This window comes from Chaetodon trifascialis, chromosome 12, assembly GCF_039877785.1.
Source record: "Chaetodon trifascialis isolate fChaTrf1 chromosome 12, fChaTrf1.hap1, whole genome shotgun sequence".
NCBI classification, from domain to species: domain Eukaryota; kingdom Metazoa; phylum Chordata; class Actinopteri; order Chaetodontiformes; family Chaetodontidae; genus Chaetodon; species Chaetodon trifascialis.
Window position 1 is genome coordinate 2958450 of NC_092067.1, and position 14035 is coordinate 2972484.

The 14035-nt window shown below is 41.8% G+C and overlaps 1 protein-coding gene across 4 annotated transcripts in view; it reads right to left on the reverse strand.

The window, feature by feature from the left end:
• Window positions 1-14035, reverse strand: part of LOC139339993 (diacylglycerol kinase beta) — a 106930-nt gene that overhangs the window by 62137 nt on the left and 30758 nt on the right. The window contains exons 4-11 of one of the 4 annotated variants that reach the window (XM_070975519.1): window positions 10296-10316; window positions 9423-9573; window positions 6476-6538; window positions 5803-6066; window positions 4386-4538; window positions 3855-3904; window positions 3333-3407; window positions 2835-2954 (exon numbers count right to left, since the gene is read on the reverse strand). In XM_070975519.1, coding sequence (XP_070831620.1) covers window positions 2835-2954; window positions 3333-3407; window positions 3855-3904; window positions 4386-4538; window positions 5803-6066; window positions 6476-6538; window positions 9423-9573; window positions 10296-10316 — 897 coding nt within the window. The remainder of the gene's footprint in view (window positions 1-2834; window positions 2955-3332; window positions 3408-3854; window positions 3905-4385; window positions 4539-5802; window positions 6067-6475; window positions 6539-9422; window positions 9574-10295; window positions 10317-14035) is intronic. The other 3 variants (XM_070975521.1, XM_070975520.1, XM_070975522.1) reach the window with 3 other exon arrangements.

Here is a 14035-nt window from a genome sequence, read left to right on the forward strand (position 1 = left end):
TTTTTGGTCTGTGGGAGGAAGCCGGAGTACCCGGAGAGAACCCACACATGTATGGGAAGAACATGCAAACTTCACACAGAAAGGTCCCGCCCGGGGATCGAACCGGCAACCTTCTTGTTGTGAGGCATGCGCACTACCTGCGGCACCACCGTGCTGCCTAAAAGCAGATCAAGCAACCATTAATATAAGTACTAATCTATGACATGAAAGTAAGTAATAATCTGAAGAATATAAAAAATACGTTGCCATTTTGCCAATGCTTAGCAGTAACCAGTGTTTGGGGGCATTAGAGTCCTCATATTTAGTTTTTGTTGTTTTTGTTGTAACAAGCAATGTAGTGCATTCGTTTTGCAATTTAAATAATCAGTTATTTATTACAAGTGGTACTGTAGCTGCGCACTGGGAGGTAGCCAATCCAATGTGTAGCTCAGCAAGCAAAGATGGCAGAGAAGACAGTCCTCATGTAGTGTTCACATTATTTTGAATTTGTGGGTGAAAGGGAAACTGAGCCTGGTTCATAAGTTTCAGCTGTGATGATCTCTACTTCATATTTGAAGAAGCATCTACAAGCTAAGCACAGCTCCACCAGCTTTCTGTCTACTTTCATGTACTTCAAATAATTCAACTTTTCTCATTGCAGTTGAATTGAAAAAAATAAAAAAATTTAAAAAAATAAAAAATAAAAAAAATTCCATGCTGTATGAACTTGTTGGGCTATGTGCTTTGGGCCCCAGTATCCTCATGGTTTTATGTTCACTTGTAATCAAAGATAATTGTTAATAAAGAGCTGTAAAGTACGGTGGCCGACAAGGGCAAATGCGCCGCAAACGGCGAAACGCTGCAAACACAGGAATGATGCAAAGCCATAAACACACAAACACATAAAACAAATGCAACAGAAAAGCGCTGCAAGAGAAAAATGCTGCAATCACAGAAACGAAGCAGAAGCAAAAAGTTACAAACACACAAAACAAATGCGAAAGAAAAATGCTGCAAATATCAAAACACACACAACCCCAAAACAACTGCAAGAGAGAAACGCTGAAAATTCACTCCACAAAACGGAAGTGCGCCAGGCCACTAGGGGGACTCGACCTGAGGGATGGACTGGTCCTGTAGGACCAGACCATAGAGATATAAAGAGTAGACGCCGCATCGACCGCCATTGCCTATCGGCGCTGACCAGCCGTGTGGCCGCTGTCTTGGACCGGTCAACAGCTCCACTCAGTGCTGTTTGGCAGGCGCAAAGAAGTGCTAGCGCATTTAATCCATCTTATACCATGGTCTGGGTGAATATTCGATTCTGATTGGCTGCAGGGTGTCCATTAAGAAGTGTTGTAGGACACCTATAAAAAAGGTCCGGTCAAATAGCCTGATTGTTCTAAATTATTGCGCTGGCTCAAATGCTAGTTAGTAACCGTGGCAACAGAAACTCAGAACATACGTTAACATACGTTATTTTACAGTTTATTTATCACAATGGCACACAAAGGCTATATATAAATGTTTACATATATAAACAAAATATGGACTAATGAACACATTATATTTCTAATGCCTAATCATATATTGTCTCTTCAAATTATTAAAATAGTTGACTTCACTGCCACTCTGCTTCTCTATCATATATTGGTGTGTGTGTGTGTGTGTGTGTGTGTGTGTGTGTGTGTGTGTGTGTGTGTGTGTGTGTGTAATGTGTGTGTTTACAGTCTAGGCTACATCAGAATATTCTATTACTGTTCATCCCATATGAATATTAAAATACGCCGAACCATTTGTCCTGTATCATAGCTACATGTATGACGTTTGAGTCAAAAAACGCGTGAAAATCAGTTTAGCATTCAGAGAGTTACGACGGATTAAATGCGCTGGCACTTCTTTGCGCCTGCCAAACAGCACTGAGTGGAGCTGTTGACCGGTCCAAGACAGCGGCCACACGGCTGGTCAGCGCCGATAGGCAATGGCGGTCGATGCGGCGTCTACTCTTTATATCTCTATGGTCTGGTCCTACAGGACCAGTCCATCCCTCAGGTCGAGTCCCCCTAGTGGCCTGGCGCACTTCCGTTTTGTGGAGTGAATTTTCAGCGTTTCTCTCTTGCAGTTGTTTTGGGGTTGTGTGTGTTTTGATATTTGCAGCATTTTTCTTTCGCATTTGTTTTGTGTGTTTGTAACTTTTTGCTTCTGTTTCATTTCTGTGATTGCAGCATTTTTCTCTTGCAGCGCTTTTCTGTTGCATTTATTTCATTTGTTTGTGTGTTTTTGGCTTTGCATCATTCCTGTGTTTGCAGCGTTTTGCCGTTTGCGGCGCGTTTGCCCTTGTCGGCCACCGTAATAAAGGGGACACTGCACAGACACAGATTTTAGCTATCACAGTATCAGTCAATAAGTAACAAGAAATTACTGTACATAGATTCGAAAATATACAGCACCCAAGGAAATAAGCTACATCTCAGTCAGTGCTGCTGACACACACACACACACACACACACACTACTGTGTTTCCATCATTTTTGAGGACATTACATAGACTTTCCAGGAGACTTTAACCACAACGACTACTTGCCTAACACTAACCCTCACCCTAACATTAACCCCAGTCCTCATCCTGACATGTAACGATTTACATTATAGGGACCTGCATTTTGTCCCCATTAGGAAGGCAAGTCCGCACAATGTGACTGTGTAAACAGATTTATGTGCCCACAACGTGTGGAATACATGGACACACACACACACACACACACACACACACACACACGCGCACACACACACACACACACACACACACACACACACACACACACACACACACACACACACAAACTAATATGTACCGTATCCATTCCCAGCAGGACCAGTAAAGGGATGGTGGTCAGGCCTCCTCTGATCCACTCCTCCAGTGTGACTGTTCCATCTTTGTCATAGTCAATCTCTTCCATCATCTCCTTCAGTATCTGAAGTAACAGAGATATGTTGTCCTTAAAACCAAAGCACAAACTGTGACTGTTAAGTGAATTCTTCCACAGAAAAGTCAAAGGGAATTTATAGGCTGACTACTACAGTTCAAAGTAGGACTCTAATATTATTATTTATTTAATATTATTATAGAGAACAGGGGCTATCCTCTAACAAGCCTGTTCTGCCTTTGTAGCACTTTGCTGAGAAAGCTATTTCAAGCTATTTTGTGGTTTTTGAAACTAAAATCCACTTCCTGTCTCTTCTCAGGTGGCATTAAGGGTGAGCAAATACTGACAAAACCTCCACAGAGGGGCCTGTTTACATTTCTCTTCCTGCTTTGTGTCAGACTTTATCACAGTTGAGAGTTTGCTCACCGGCCTCAGCTCTGTCGAATCCCACTCCAGATACTCTGCCACATGCACCATCTGATTGATGATGCGATCCAGCTCCTACAGAAAGAAAGACACAAGACAAAACAGTCTATCTAGCTTTACCCCCCAAACATTTCAAACATGGATGACAGGTGTAATAAATGTAAAAGTGTTTCCTGTGATGTGAATAATGTGCTTTTAGTCAACATGAAAGTCAGTGTTCATAGTAAAGTACAATGTGTACAAAGTCTGTATGTGTACTACGTATTTCATTCCTATATACATATTCACAGGAGACATTGTCTGTTTATGTGATCATTTAAGCACATGGCTAATGTCAAATGAACAGAACCATTACAAATGACCTCATGTAAACACAACTGCTGTCACTGACTGTTCAGGTTTCTATTCTTAGAGATGTGCTGCACAAAGGGCAAAGAGAGACAAGACACAGAGAGAGAGATGAGGATGGGGGAGGGAGAATAGAGGGAGATACAAACTTAAAAAGAGACAGAGGCCACTCACCGAGCTGTCCAGAACCCCGTTGCCGTCTGTGTCGTACAGCCGGAACATGACTAGAGGGAAACGAGAGAACAGAGATCCCATGATGACTCAGATACCATCAGATAATTAGTTGCTCTCTGGAGCTGTAACATTTGTTCTTGGACTCGCTCCAGATGGCCGCAGGGTTAAAGAAGTAGAGCGTGCTACTTCTGTACTGGGGCGTGGGGACCAGTTAGCAGAGATTAGCCTTGTCAGTGTGCTCCAATATAGCAGTAGACACTAAAGAAGTCAACTGGGCACAGCAGGGCTTAAGCATGTCACTGACCTGCCCTGTGTGGGAGGTTTAAGCACCGTATTGAAGGCCCTGAGGACGAAGCCAGAGAAGGAGGGAACAGCCTCATTACTCTTGCTGTCAACCTGAGCTGCCATGCTACTAGACAAGCTGTATTAGTGGCCTGAGCGCATGCACACATTGTATATGACAGCTGCTCCCTCTTGATTTCCCTGAGAGGAGCTGACCCTCCACCTACATCCCCCATCCCTGTCACTCACACTCCAACTTGTCCTCCGGTGTCCCCCTCTCGAGCAAGGAAAGGTAGCAGACAATGTCCTTGAGAAAGACCACCTGGGGTGATGGCGCAGGGGAGCCTTTCTGGGGAGACGGGCTCCTCTGCAGTGACAAATGCTTCTCAGAGTGGCTCCTCTCTGTTGAAGTACAGCACAAGTGTTTCAAAGTTACTCACAGAACCTATCACTCTTTCTACTGCACTGTGGTTCCTCTGGTGAAATTAAAGGAATGAATAGAGATTTAGAGAACTCTGGTCCCAGTAAACCAGATAAAGACAAAACAGAGTGGTGGAGAACAGGCTGACTAAGCAGTATTTACATTACAGACTGAGTGATGATGACAAAATAAAGGTAAAAGATAAGAACATCACATCAGAACATCACAGAACAAAGATGTCTCAGTTATATAACAGTCAGATCATTCATATCCACGTTGCACAGTTTGTTGACCACATTAACTGCACTTGGGATAAAGAAACCCTTGTAGATCTTTTCTTTGCAAAGGGTCTTGTATAATGTCGCCCTGAGGTGAGCAACTCAAACTAAAGGTGGAGGAGGTGTGTTTTGTAACTAATGACTGACAAGGCTACCATGCACACATCTGTGCTGTAAAGGTCATCTATTAGCTTCTGCTGGTGGCCTAGCTTCCCCGTTTCAGTAATCCTGGTCAGCGTGTTTCTATTTAGTAAAGTCAACTGTCCTTGCCAGGTAGAGATATTAAAAGCAAGGATGCTCTGCATCAGGCTGACATACACTTCTCCAAAATGTCAAGACTGACCCCACACTCCGCCAGTTTCCCGATGAATCAAATAAGCAGGCTGCAAAATGTGGCTGTCGAAAACACAAAGTAAGGACACACTGCAATGAGAATATTTTGTCAATTGCTGTTTCCAAGGTTCAAAGATTAAAAACAGCATTTTTTATTATTTATTTATTTTTACAGTCACACTTTGTTTTCCTTGCAACTTTGTTAAAAATATTGTGGGGTGCCTATCAGTGAATATTGTATCATGTACGACATCCTACCAAATCATAAACTGACTGTATGATTCCCGTTGCCCTTCAGTAAATACAGCTCTTAACAGGGTTGCAGTAGTATATCGTGGAATGAAAACTGACGGTTATGATACCATGTAGATGTGCTTATCTACAGCATTGAATTTTACCAAATTAGTGTAGGGTTTTGTAACCAATAATAATAATAATAATAATAATAATAACAATTGTGCAACACAGGTTTGACACTGACATGCTCTATGTATGTGCGCTAAAGGAACGCCTGTCATTGCCAAAAGAAAATACTGTCAGACTGGGCCATAATCAGACAGAGTCTGATTATGGTCCTATCTGTCAAAGCACTACTGCCAACCTTACAATGCAGTCGTGTGTCAGTGTAGCTAACCTGGTGAAAGTTTAGGGGACACTGGTGACCTGGCAGGACCAGCATTGGGGGTTAGAGCATTGCTGCTGCCCTCTGAGGTTTTGACCTGGGTGCAGGGTGATCGGTGGGGCCCACCAGGTGCATGGGCCCCTGTCCCTGAGCGCTGTGAGGAGGAACGAGATGAACAAGGCGAGGTGGTGGCTCCCGAGCCTGCTGTGCTCATCACACTGGAATGCTCGGGTGTGTGTCGGCCCATTGCAGACAGGATGCTTTTCCCGTTCATCCCTGTTGGCGTAAATACCAAAGAAGGAGCTTGAGAAAGAGTGACCAGAAATTATGGAAACAGTGGAGGATGAGGGGAGGCAATATTGGATGCACAAAGAGTTGGTTAATTGTAGGAAGCAACATAAGAAATATTGTAGAAATACTGCCAAACTTCACAACAATCTAAATACAAAAGTCAGGGTGCACAGAGGGACAGGAAGCAGGAAAAATGACAACACTGCATTAAAACCTAACACACATACCATTCACAAAGCGTCAAGTCATCCACTGATCCACAGCAAAAATACCATGAACTCACATCACCACAACAAGAGCACACCGAAAAGGGAGCGGGTTAAAGTCAGCAGGATTTTGTCCTGTTAAGATGACATCACCCCGATGAAATGGGATGGTCAGCCTGCTCTGGTACCTGTAATGGGGGCACAGGCCACTTCAGTCTGAATAGAGATGCCTGCGTCAATGGAACGGGCTTCTGCAGTCAGTCATTGTTTCAAGAGGGAAGAAAAGACAGCAGCAGTCGCAGCAAGAAAGAGTGAATATCAGTGAAAAAAGACTACTTTTTATGTTCTGTACTGTATGTAGTGTATAGTATCTGAGATCTGTGTGCATTCAATTTTGGATCCTCAATTCCCCTCAATTGCAGGAACAACAGAAACTGTTACCAGCAGACGTAGAACAGACCTCTTTGATACGTTAGGGAACAAGATTGTTCATCTTATCTCTTTCCACTGACTGCATGCCTCAGACATAAAGACCTCCTGGAGCAAGATGAAGGATGATAAAATAATAAAAACATTACCGGACAGTCACCAGCTGGTTCTTGTTATGTTATTAAAGATTACCACCAGGTGTCAGTGCAGGCTCTGTCAATGAGAACTTGAATCTGAACACACGGACACCACCATAAACTCCCTGATAAACCTCAGGTGTATCATTTTTCTTTTCTTTGTCTGACTCAACTGTCTGAACGTGGCAGTGGAGTGGATTACCATTGTGTTAATGTTGAGATCACAGCAGAAGAAGATCACAGATTAGTTGTATCAAGTAGTCATCTGACAGAAAATTAACCAGCAACTATTTTGTAGGTGGATTTATCCCTTATGTATGTAAGCATGCCAAGCATTCTCTGATTTCAGCTCCTGAGGATTTGCTTTTTTTCTTAGTCATGTATGATGGTGGACTGAATATCTTTGAGCTATGACCTTGGGCTCTGGAAATTAGAATGGTATTTTCACTGTATTCAGACAAAACAGATAATCAGTTACATAATTGACATATAAGCCATTAATGAAAATAATTGTTAATTATAGCACTAAAACTACCCCCACTGCTAAACTGTATCTTATGAACCCTTACCATTAAAAGTATCTTGTCGAGTTTTTTATGTTTAGTAGCACTATGGAAAAGCCTTTTACCTTTTTTTTGTCACATGTGCTACATACAGCCCTGTCAATGGTTCCACACTATTCACTGATCTACTAGTCGTAGTAATGTGAAAAGATGTGGAGCAAAGCACCAACACACTATGAGAGACTGTTTAAATATGAATGTCAACAATGAAAGTTTCAAAGTTTTCAGAATATTTGCAGGTGTTTTATGAGGAAAAAATGCATTCCACACATTTACTGGACACCAAGGATACAAACAATGCATTTTGGTGAATACTGTACGTCAGCATGACTTTCCTTTGTTTTCAAGGAAACTCCACAGGGTACCTTTATTTTTTGAGGACGCAAAAATAACCAACCCCTGGAGGAGTGAGGGATACATGGGGCAACCGTCATGTGCGCACAAATGTGTTTCTCAAAGTAAATACATCACAGTCTGTGAGTGATACAGTGCTAATATAAAGGTGGCTTTACTGCCATTTCTGCATTTATTACATAGTTCACAATGAAAACAGATTAGAAGGATGATATTGAGAGTGAGGGGGACGACATGCCACTGACATCTCCGGATGAAGGCAAAGCTGGGACATCACAAACTAAACTAACTGGGACATTGGGACTCTCAACACCAGTGCTCCCATCCAAAGTGACCTGCTGTCACTCACATTTAGCCTCTCTACACTTGTTGGCATCTTACTTTTACAAGCGTTATACCACAGAAATAGATTTCTAATTCAACAGTCCATCTGTCTCCTCAGCTGCTCTGCAGTGAGGAGCAGACAGGCAGAACCCAGTGCCAGCGACCACACAGCCCTCACATGGAGGGATGGAGGCAGACACAGTTTACGTACTGCACAGGGGGAGCTGCAAGAGACCTACAACACCCTAAGAGTGCTGTGTTCTGCTCTTTTCAGTGTGAAGACAGGGAGGAAATGTGGACTCATTTTCAAAGAGAAAATGAGACTGGATTAGTGTGATCATCTCTGCTTTTTAATGCTCAGTACTGTGGTGTTTCACAGGGAGGACTTGTCAATCAAATAGAGTAACCACTACTGTGATTTATCTGTATCCGTAGGTTTTCTCACTGGACACTGAGAAAAAAAAATGTTGAACTTGGAGACACTGCAAACTCCGCAAGTAAAGGCCAAGTGGCCAACTTTAGTGCTGTGACCATGGCTAATCTCTGGATTCCACCGGGCATGGCCACACTGCGTTCTGACTGTGCCGTGGTTTTGTTCCGTCCTCCACATGGCTTCATATCCCATCAGGAGTGTTTCACTAGTGGAGCATGTTGCCTGTCCAATCTTGTTGTTTGTTGTTTTGTTTGTTTGTTTCTTCTTTGTTTGTTTTAATTGACCGTATTGTCTTTGTCATACCTGTGTCTGACTTCCTGCTTACTGCCCCCCCCCCCACCCCACCCCCCACCCCCCAAAAAAAGAAAGGAAAAACCAAACAGCAATGTTACTGTTGAACGGTACTTTTGGTTTACTTTGATCTGACACTATCTGTTGCTTATGGACAGAGAAAGAACACACAAGTGAAAAGTAAGAAAAAAACTGCACTAAATCAGGTGCAAACTGAAAACTTTGTCAATCTGCATGGATGAAACAGTTATTTTCTCCAGTAAAGATCTGCCTGACATGTTTGTGTTGAGCCCAACAACTTTCATTGAGAATGGCGTACACTGAACCATTGCTGAGTTGTATAATTCTGTGACAGCAGAGAAAACGAAATACACTCACATGAAAAGTCCATCCATCCATCCATTATCTATACCGCCTATCCCTTTCGGGGTTGCGGGGGGCTGGAGCCTATCCCAGCTACAATGGGCGAGAGGCGGGGTACACCCTGAACCGGTCGCCAGCCGATTGCAGGGCCACATGAAAAGTCATGGATTGTAATTTAAGTGTGATCAGAAGGACCAGCGGTGTTAAAAAAAATGCAACTATGCAAATACAAACAGCCTACCCAGTAAGCTTGTTCCTGCACGAGAGTGATCGGGAGAGCAGCCTCCTGTCTTGCTCTTGAAGGAGGTGAAGAGGTGCTGACACAGCTCCTCTGGGATGTCATTCTCCAGGTAAGTGGCCATGAAGAGCTGGAAGCCCTCATAATCAATGGGCTGCGTGGGAAAGGAAAGAGCAAATAGGTTAACAGACTTGCTGAGGCTAAATTTGAAGTTTACACCAACCACAGGTGGACAATTAATTAATTACAGCAATGAAAAAGAGAAAAATGTGATGGACATTTCGGTTCAAGTTGATCTGCCCTAAAATGAAGGTCTGCAGCATTGATTTGGGGTGACATGCCAGTATTTTATTGAAAGTAACAGCTTAATGACAATATGGTTTGAAGCCATTAAAGTGAAATCATTGTCAATAGATTTCATAGGTCAGTAAAAATGTCAAAAGCACAAAGTCTGTCAGACCAATCAACTGATCACCATGGACTATCCCTTTAAGGTTAGCACGGGCATGATGGAGACGCTGGAAGCTGCACACAGATGAAACCTTGGTGCCTGCCTAATGGCTTAAAAAAAAAAAACAATGGAAAGAAAGCAATATAAACAGCAAAACATGTCGTGTTGACATTCCTGAGCCATAATGCTGAATACAGAAATTTAATGCTTCATCCCCCCAGATGTCCCTCACATAGCCATGTGGTGGGTGCATGGTAGCACTCAACTCAGCGACCCATGAACTTTGGCCTTTTCCCCTCTGGCAGGGTGACAGACCATCTGTAGTGGATAAGACTGGGTTATGTTATGTTAGTGGACAGAATGTGCATGCAGTCTGCTAACACAGACACCACACAGCATGCAGAGCCCACCGGGCTGAGGCTTACTTGGTTGAGAACGTCTTGCTTCTGTTTAACAGTTGGAACAATGAAGAGGAAAGGGAGGAAGGAGGAAAGAGTGGGGTTAGCTACTTTGTGTATGATAATATCTTCAGTGAAGATGTTAGTGGTGGTTTGGTTGCAGACCAGACTGATCGGCCATCATTTCTGCTAAAAAACCCACGGTGTCCACCAAAAGGCCAAAATCCAAAGATGTTCCAGTTACAATGATTCATGGCAAAGCTACTGTAAGTACTGTAGCAAATCCTATCATTTGAGAAGATAGTACTGGAGAATGTTTAGCATTTTTTAACAATTTCTTTCACAACTGCTCATGTCAGCTCTAGATCACATCAGGGCATCTATGTTTGCCAGTCAGTTCTAGGTGAGCTGTATCTATGTGGTCAAGATTTCCTCTCCGTTTTTTAAGCAGAATGGGTGCACACAAATGCAAATAAACTATGCAAACATATTAAAGATGCAGACAAACCCATTTCCTCCCAGGGAAACCAAAATAGGACAAAGTAAAGCTGATCCCTTTTGCACGTCAAGACTTAACGGAAATATACTTGTAATATGCTTCTTTCCAGCGGGTTTGAAGCTGCTGTAACTGACACCCATCACAGAAGAACACACTGTGATGAGGATACTCCCTCAGCTCAACAGTGCTGACCTATGCCAGCCAGACATTATTCATATCACTCTCTTCTCCTTATTTGGCCAAACAAACCACAGGGCTTTCATTTGCTTTGCAATGAAAGCCCATGTAGCAGCTCATGTAGCACAGCAGGTTCAGATAAATATGCTCATGCACACAAATGCCATAGAAAACACATACACATACTACAGTACATGTATAACATACCTGAATTCACAAAATACAAAAAGCTGTGGTCTTATTTTGATAGATTTCCTTCAATGTAAGTACATCTGGACACAGCTGTGAAAATTGTCATCCCTCTGGAGTCTAAGCAATGATTATTTTCCTTGTGAGCGGGTTCACATTCAAGGCTGCCAATCTGTAAATATCTCCCAAGGGCAGCTATGACACATTAACATGGTTCATTTAATCCTTTTCACTTTGCAGGGCTGTCAGAATGATTTGATTGACTTTCTTCTGGCATTACTGGCTACTGTACTGCCTAGATCCCGGATTGATCTAAAATACAATGTTATCAGACAGAACCGATGAGAACGCCATCTGTGATAAGCTGCAACCACATTTCTTGAGAAGGACTAAGCCAGACATGAAAAGGGGGGATAAGAGCTTGGGATACTTGGTTTGCTAAACGTGGTTATCATTTAAAAAAAAAAAAAAAAAAAAAGTCAAGATTTTTTAAGGGACCCAAATCCAACACTGATCCAGAAGTTATTTCCTGCTGCGAGAAGACACTGTTCACCGCACTTTACAGTCAACAAGAAAAGACAGGGCAGGCCCTAAAAATAACACTTCTGGTATATTCATATCTTTCATATCACAAAATGAAAGGCAAAGCAACCATTTACACATCCCTTAAAAATGCTTTGACATCATTTATAAAATAATAGAATAAGATGTTTTGTGTGACATCATCAAATATGCTTCAAGAACAGAGCACAGCTAAATTACATTGTGATAAATTTGTCATGCCTGATGGAACCTTAAACTACTTTGAAGGGAAAACCTGTGGGTGTAATGTACAGCCCCTGTGTCTCAGTCACTCATCAATCACTGAGAATAACAGCATGGTGCAACTGTTTGTTTGATAATAACACTTCTGACAGCTGAAAGTGTCAATCATTGTTCTTTGTTTTTATCCATTGACCTTCATCAATGCCCCAAACTCCTTTAGAAGAGGCAGGGCCACATTTTGGCTAAAAATAACATTCCACTACAGCTGGCACAATAGTTTGATGAGTCATTAGAGGTATGTATTCACACACACACACACACACACACACACACACACACACACACACACACTGATGGATGGCAGAAGCAGGGTCACAGTAGTCATCCTGGCGCCAGGTGACTGTGGTCTCAGAAAGAACACATGAACATTAAGTCCGGTTCTTATGGCGCCAAACGTCCAGCCAGGCTGTTAGTCATGTCATCACAAATACTGAAGAAAAGCCTACAGCAGAGTGTAGGTGATAATGAAGAGGGAAAGGAGCAAGAGGAGAGGGAGCAAATACTGTGGAGGAGGAGCTGGATGGAACACAGGCATGTTTCAGCTCAACACAGTTGTCAAGTGCATGTGAAACTGATGCGTAAGAAAATGACATTAACACTCTATTTTTGTCTGACCTGAAAAAGTATGTAAAAGTACTGTACTCACCATCTTTACTTGCTAGCATGTGGTCATGAATCAACAAGCTTTCAAACTTGCAATCCATACTTTCTTGCATTGTAATATAATTGTTTTGCATTGGAACAAAATATATAATATCAAATACTGTATTTAAAATTGTATGAGGTCAAAGAGTCTGATCCCGTGGCATGCTAACAGTGGGTGTACCTTCTGTGGGTATACAAAGAGAATATGATTTTAGACAGAGTGTGAGGCTTTAATGGAGATAAAGTGAAAACCATTTTGGTTGCTTTCAGCTTTTACCACAACTTGAAGTTATTGTTGAAGCAGCTGATGACAGCACAACCTCAGGAAGTGTGCAGGTGAAAACCTCAATAATCAAACCAATCTTCTCATTGGAAGGCATGCTAATGATGAACATTTCAGATAGTATTCAATTAAATGCTGCATTATTTTGACAGTGTGTTTTGGTCATCATTTGTGGAGACAGCAACACTGTTTTACAATACCACATTATATCATCATATTGTATATGTATCCACTGCAGGATTCCCACAGCATGTTATGGTGATGGCGTGCTGCTTTGCCTTAAATAAGACTGCTCTTGTTAATGTCAGAAAAAACTATTAAACTTTTGCAAAATATATACAATGAGCCTTCAAAGAAACACAGAATCCAAGTTTAGTGAATGAGGATGCTCTTTATACTCAGTAATTAAACTGATTCCAAATCAAGATTTGATTAGCATTTGTCTGACTGAGCCCAGACAAATGCTTACAGTGACAATGATCTATAATTCACGTTGTACTTTGGTTATGTTTATCAATCAGATCAACACATGTCAGTGTCAGGGAAAAAATAAACCTTCCATCACACAGCTACAAGAGCTGGCTGTGTGTCACAAATACCATCTGAAACACAGATGGATTTTTTTAATTAAATGCCATAATATTGTGGTTTCATAAACTGTCACTTCATTTGCTTGATTTAACCCAGCAGTACGGATGTTTTGTGAATGCAGGACATACAAGCACATCCAATGAAGTCAGTCAGCTTATTTACAGTATGATATGTAAGTGTATGTCAGTCTAACAGTGAAAGGGAGGACGGTTCAAGTAGGTTCAAAATTATCATCAATCAAACTTTAAAACAATGGTGATATTGGTCTTTGAATATGAAGCTATTTAGAGTGCCTGATTATCTTCTGTGAGCAAAACGTTGTCCCCCCAAAGACCCAAAAGTGTGAGTGAAATACAGTCATGGAAAAAATTATTAGACCACCCTTGTTTTCTTCAACTTCTTGTTCATTTTAATGCCTGGTACAACTAAAGGTACATTTGTGTGGACAAATATAATGATAACAACAAAAATAGCTCATAAGAGTTTAATTCAAGAGCTGATATTTAGCCATTTTCCGTGGTTTTCTTGATAATAACCAAAATCACTGAAGTTCTTACA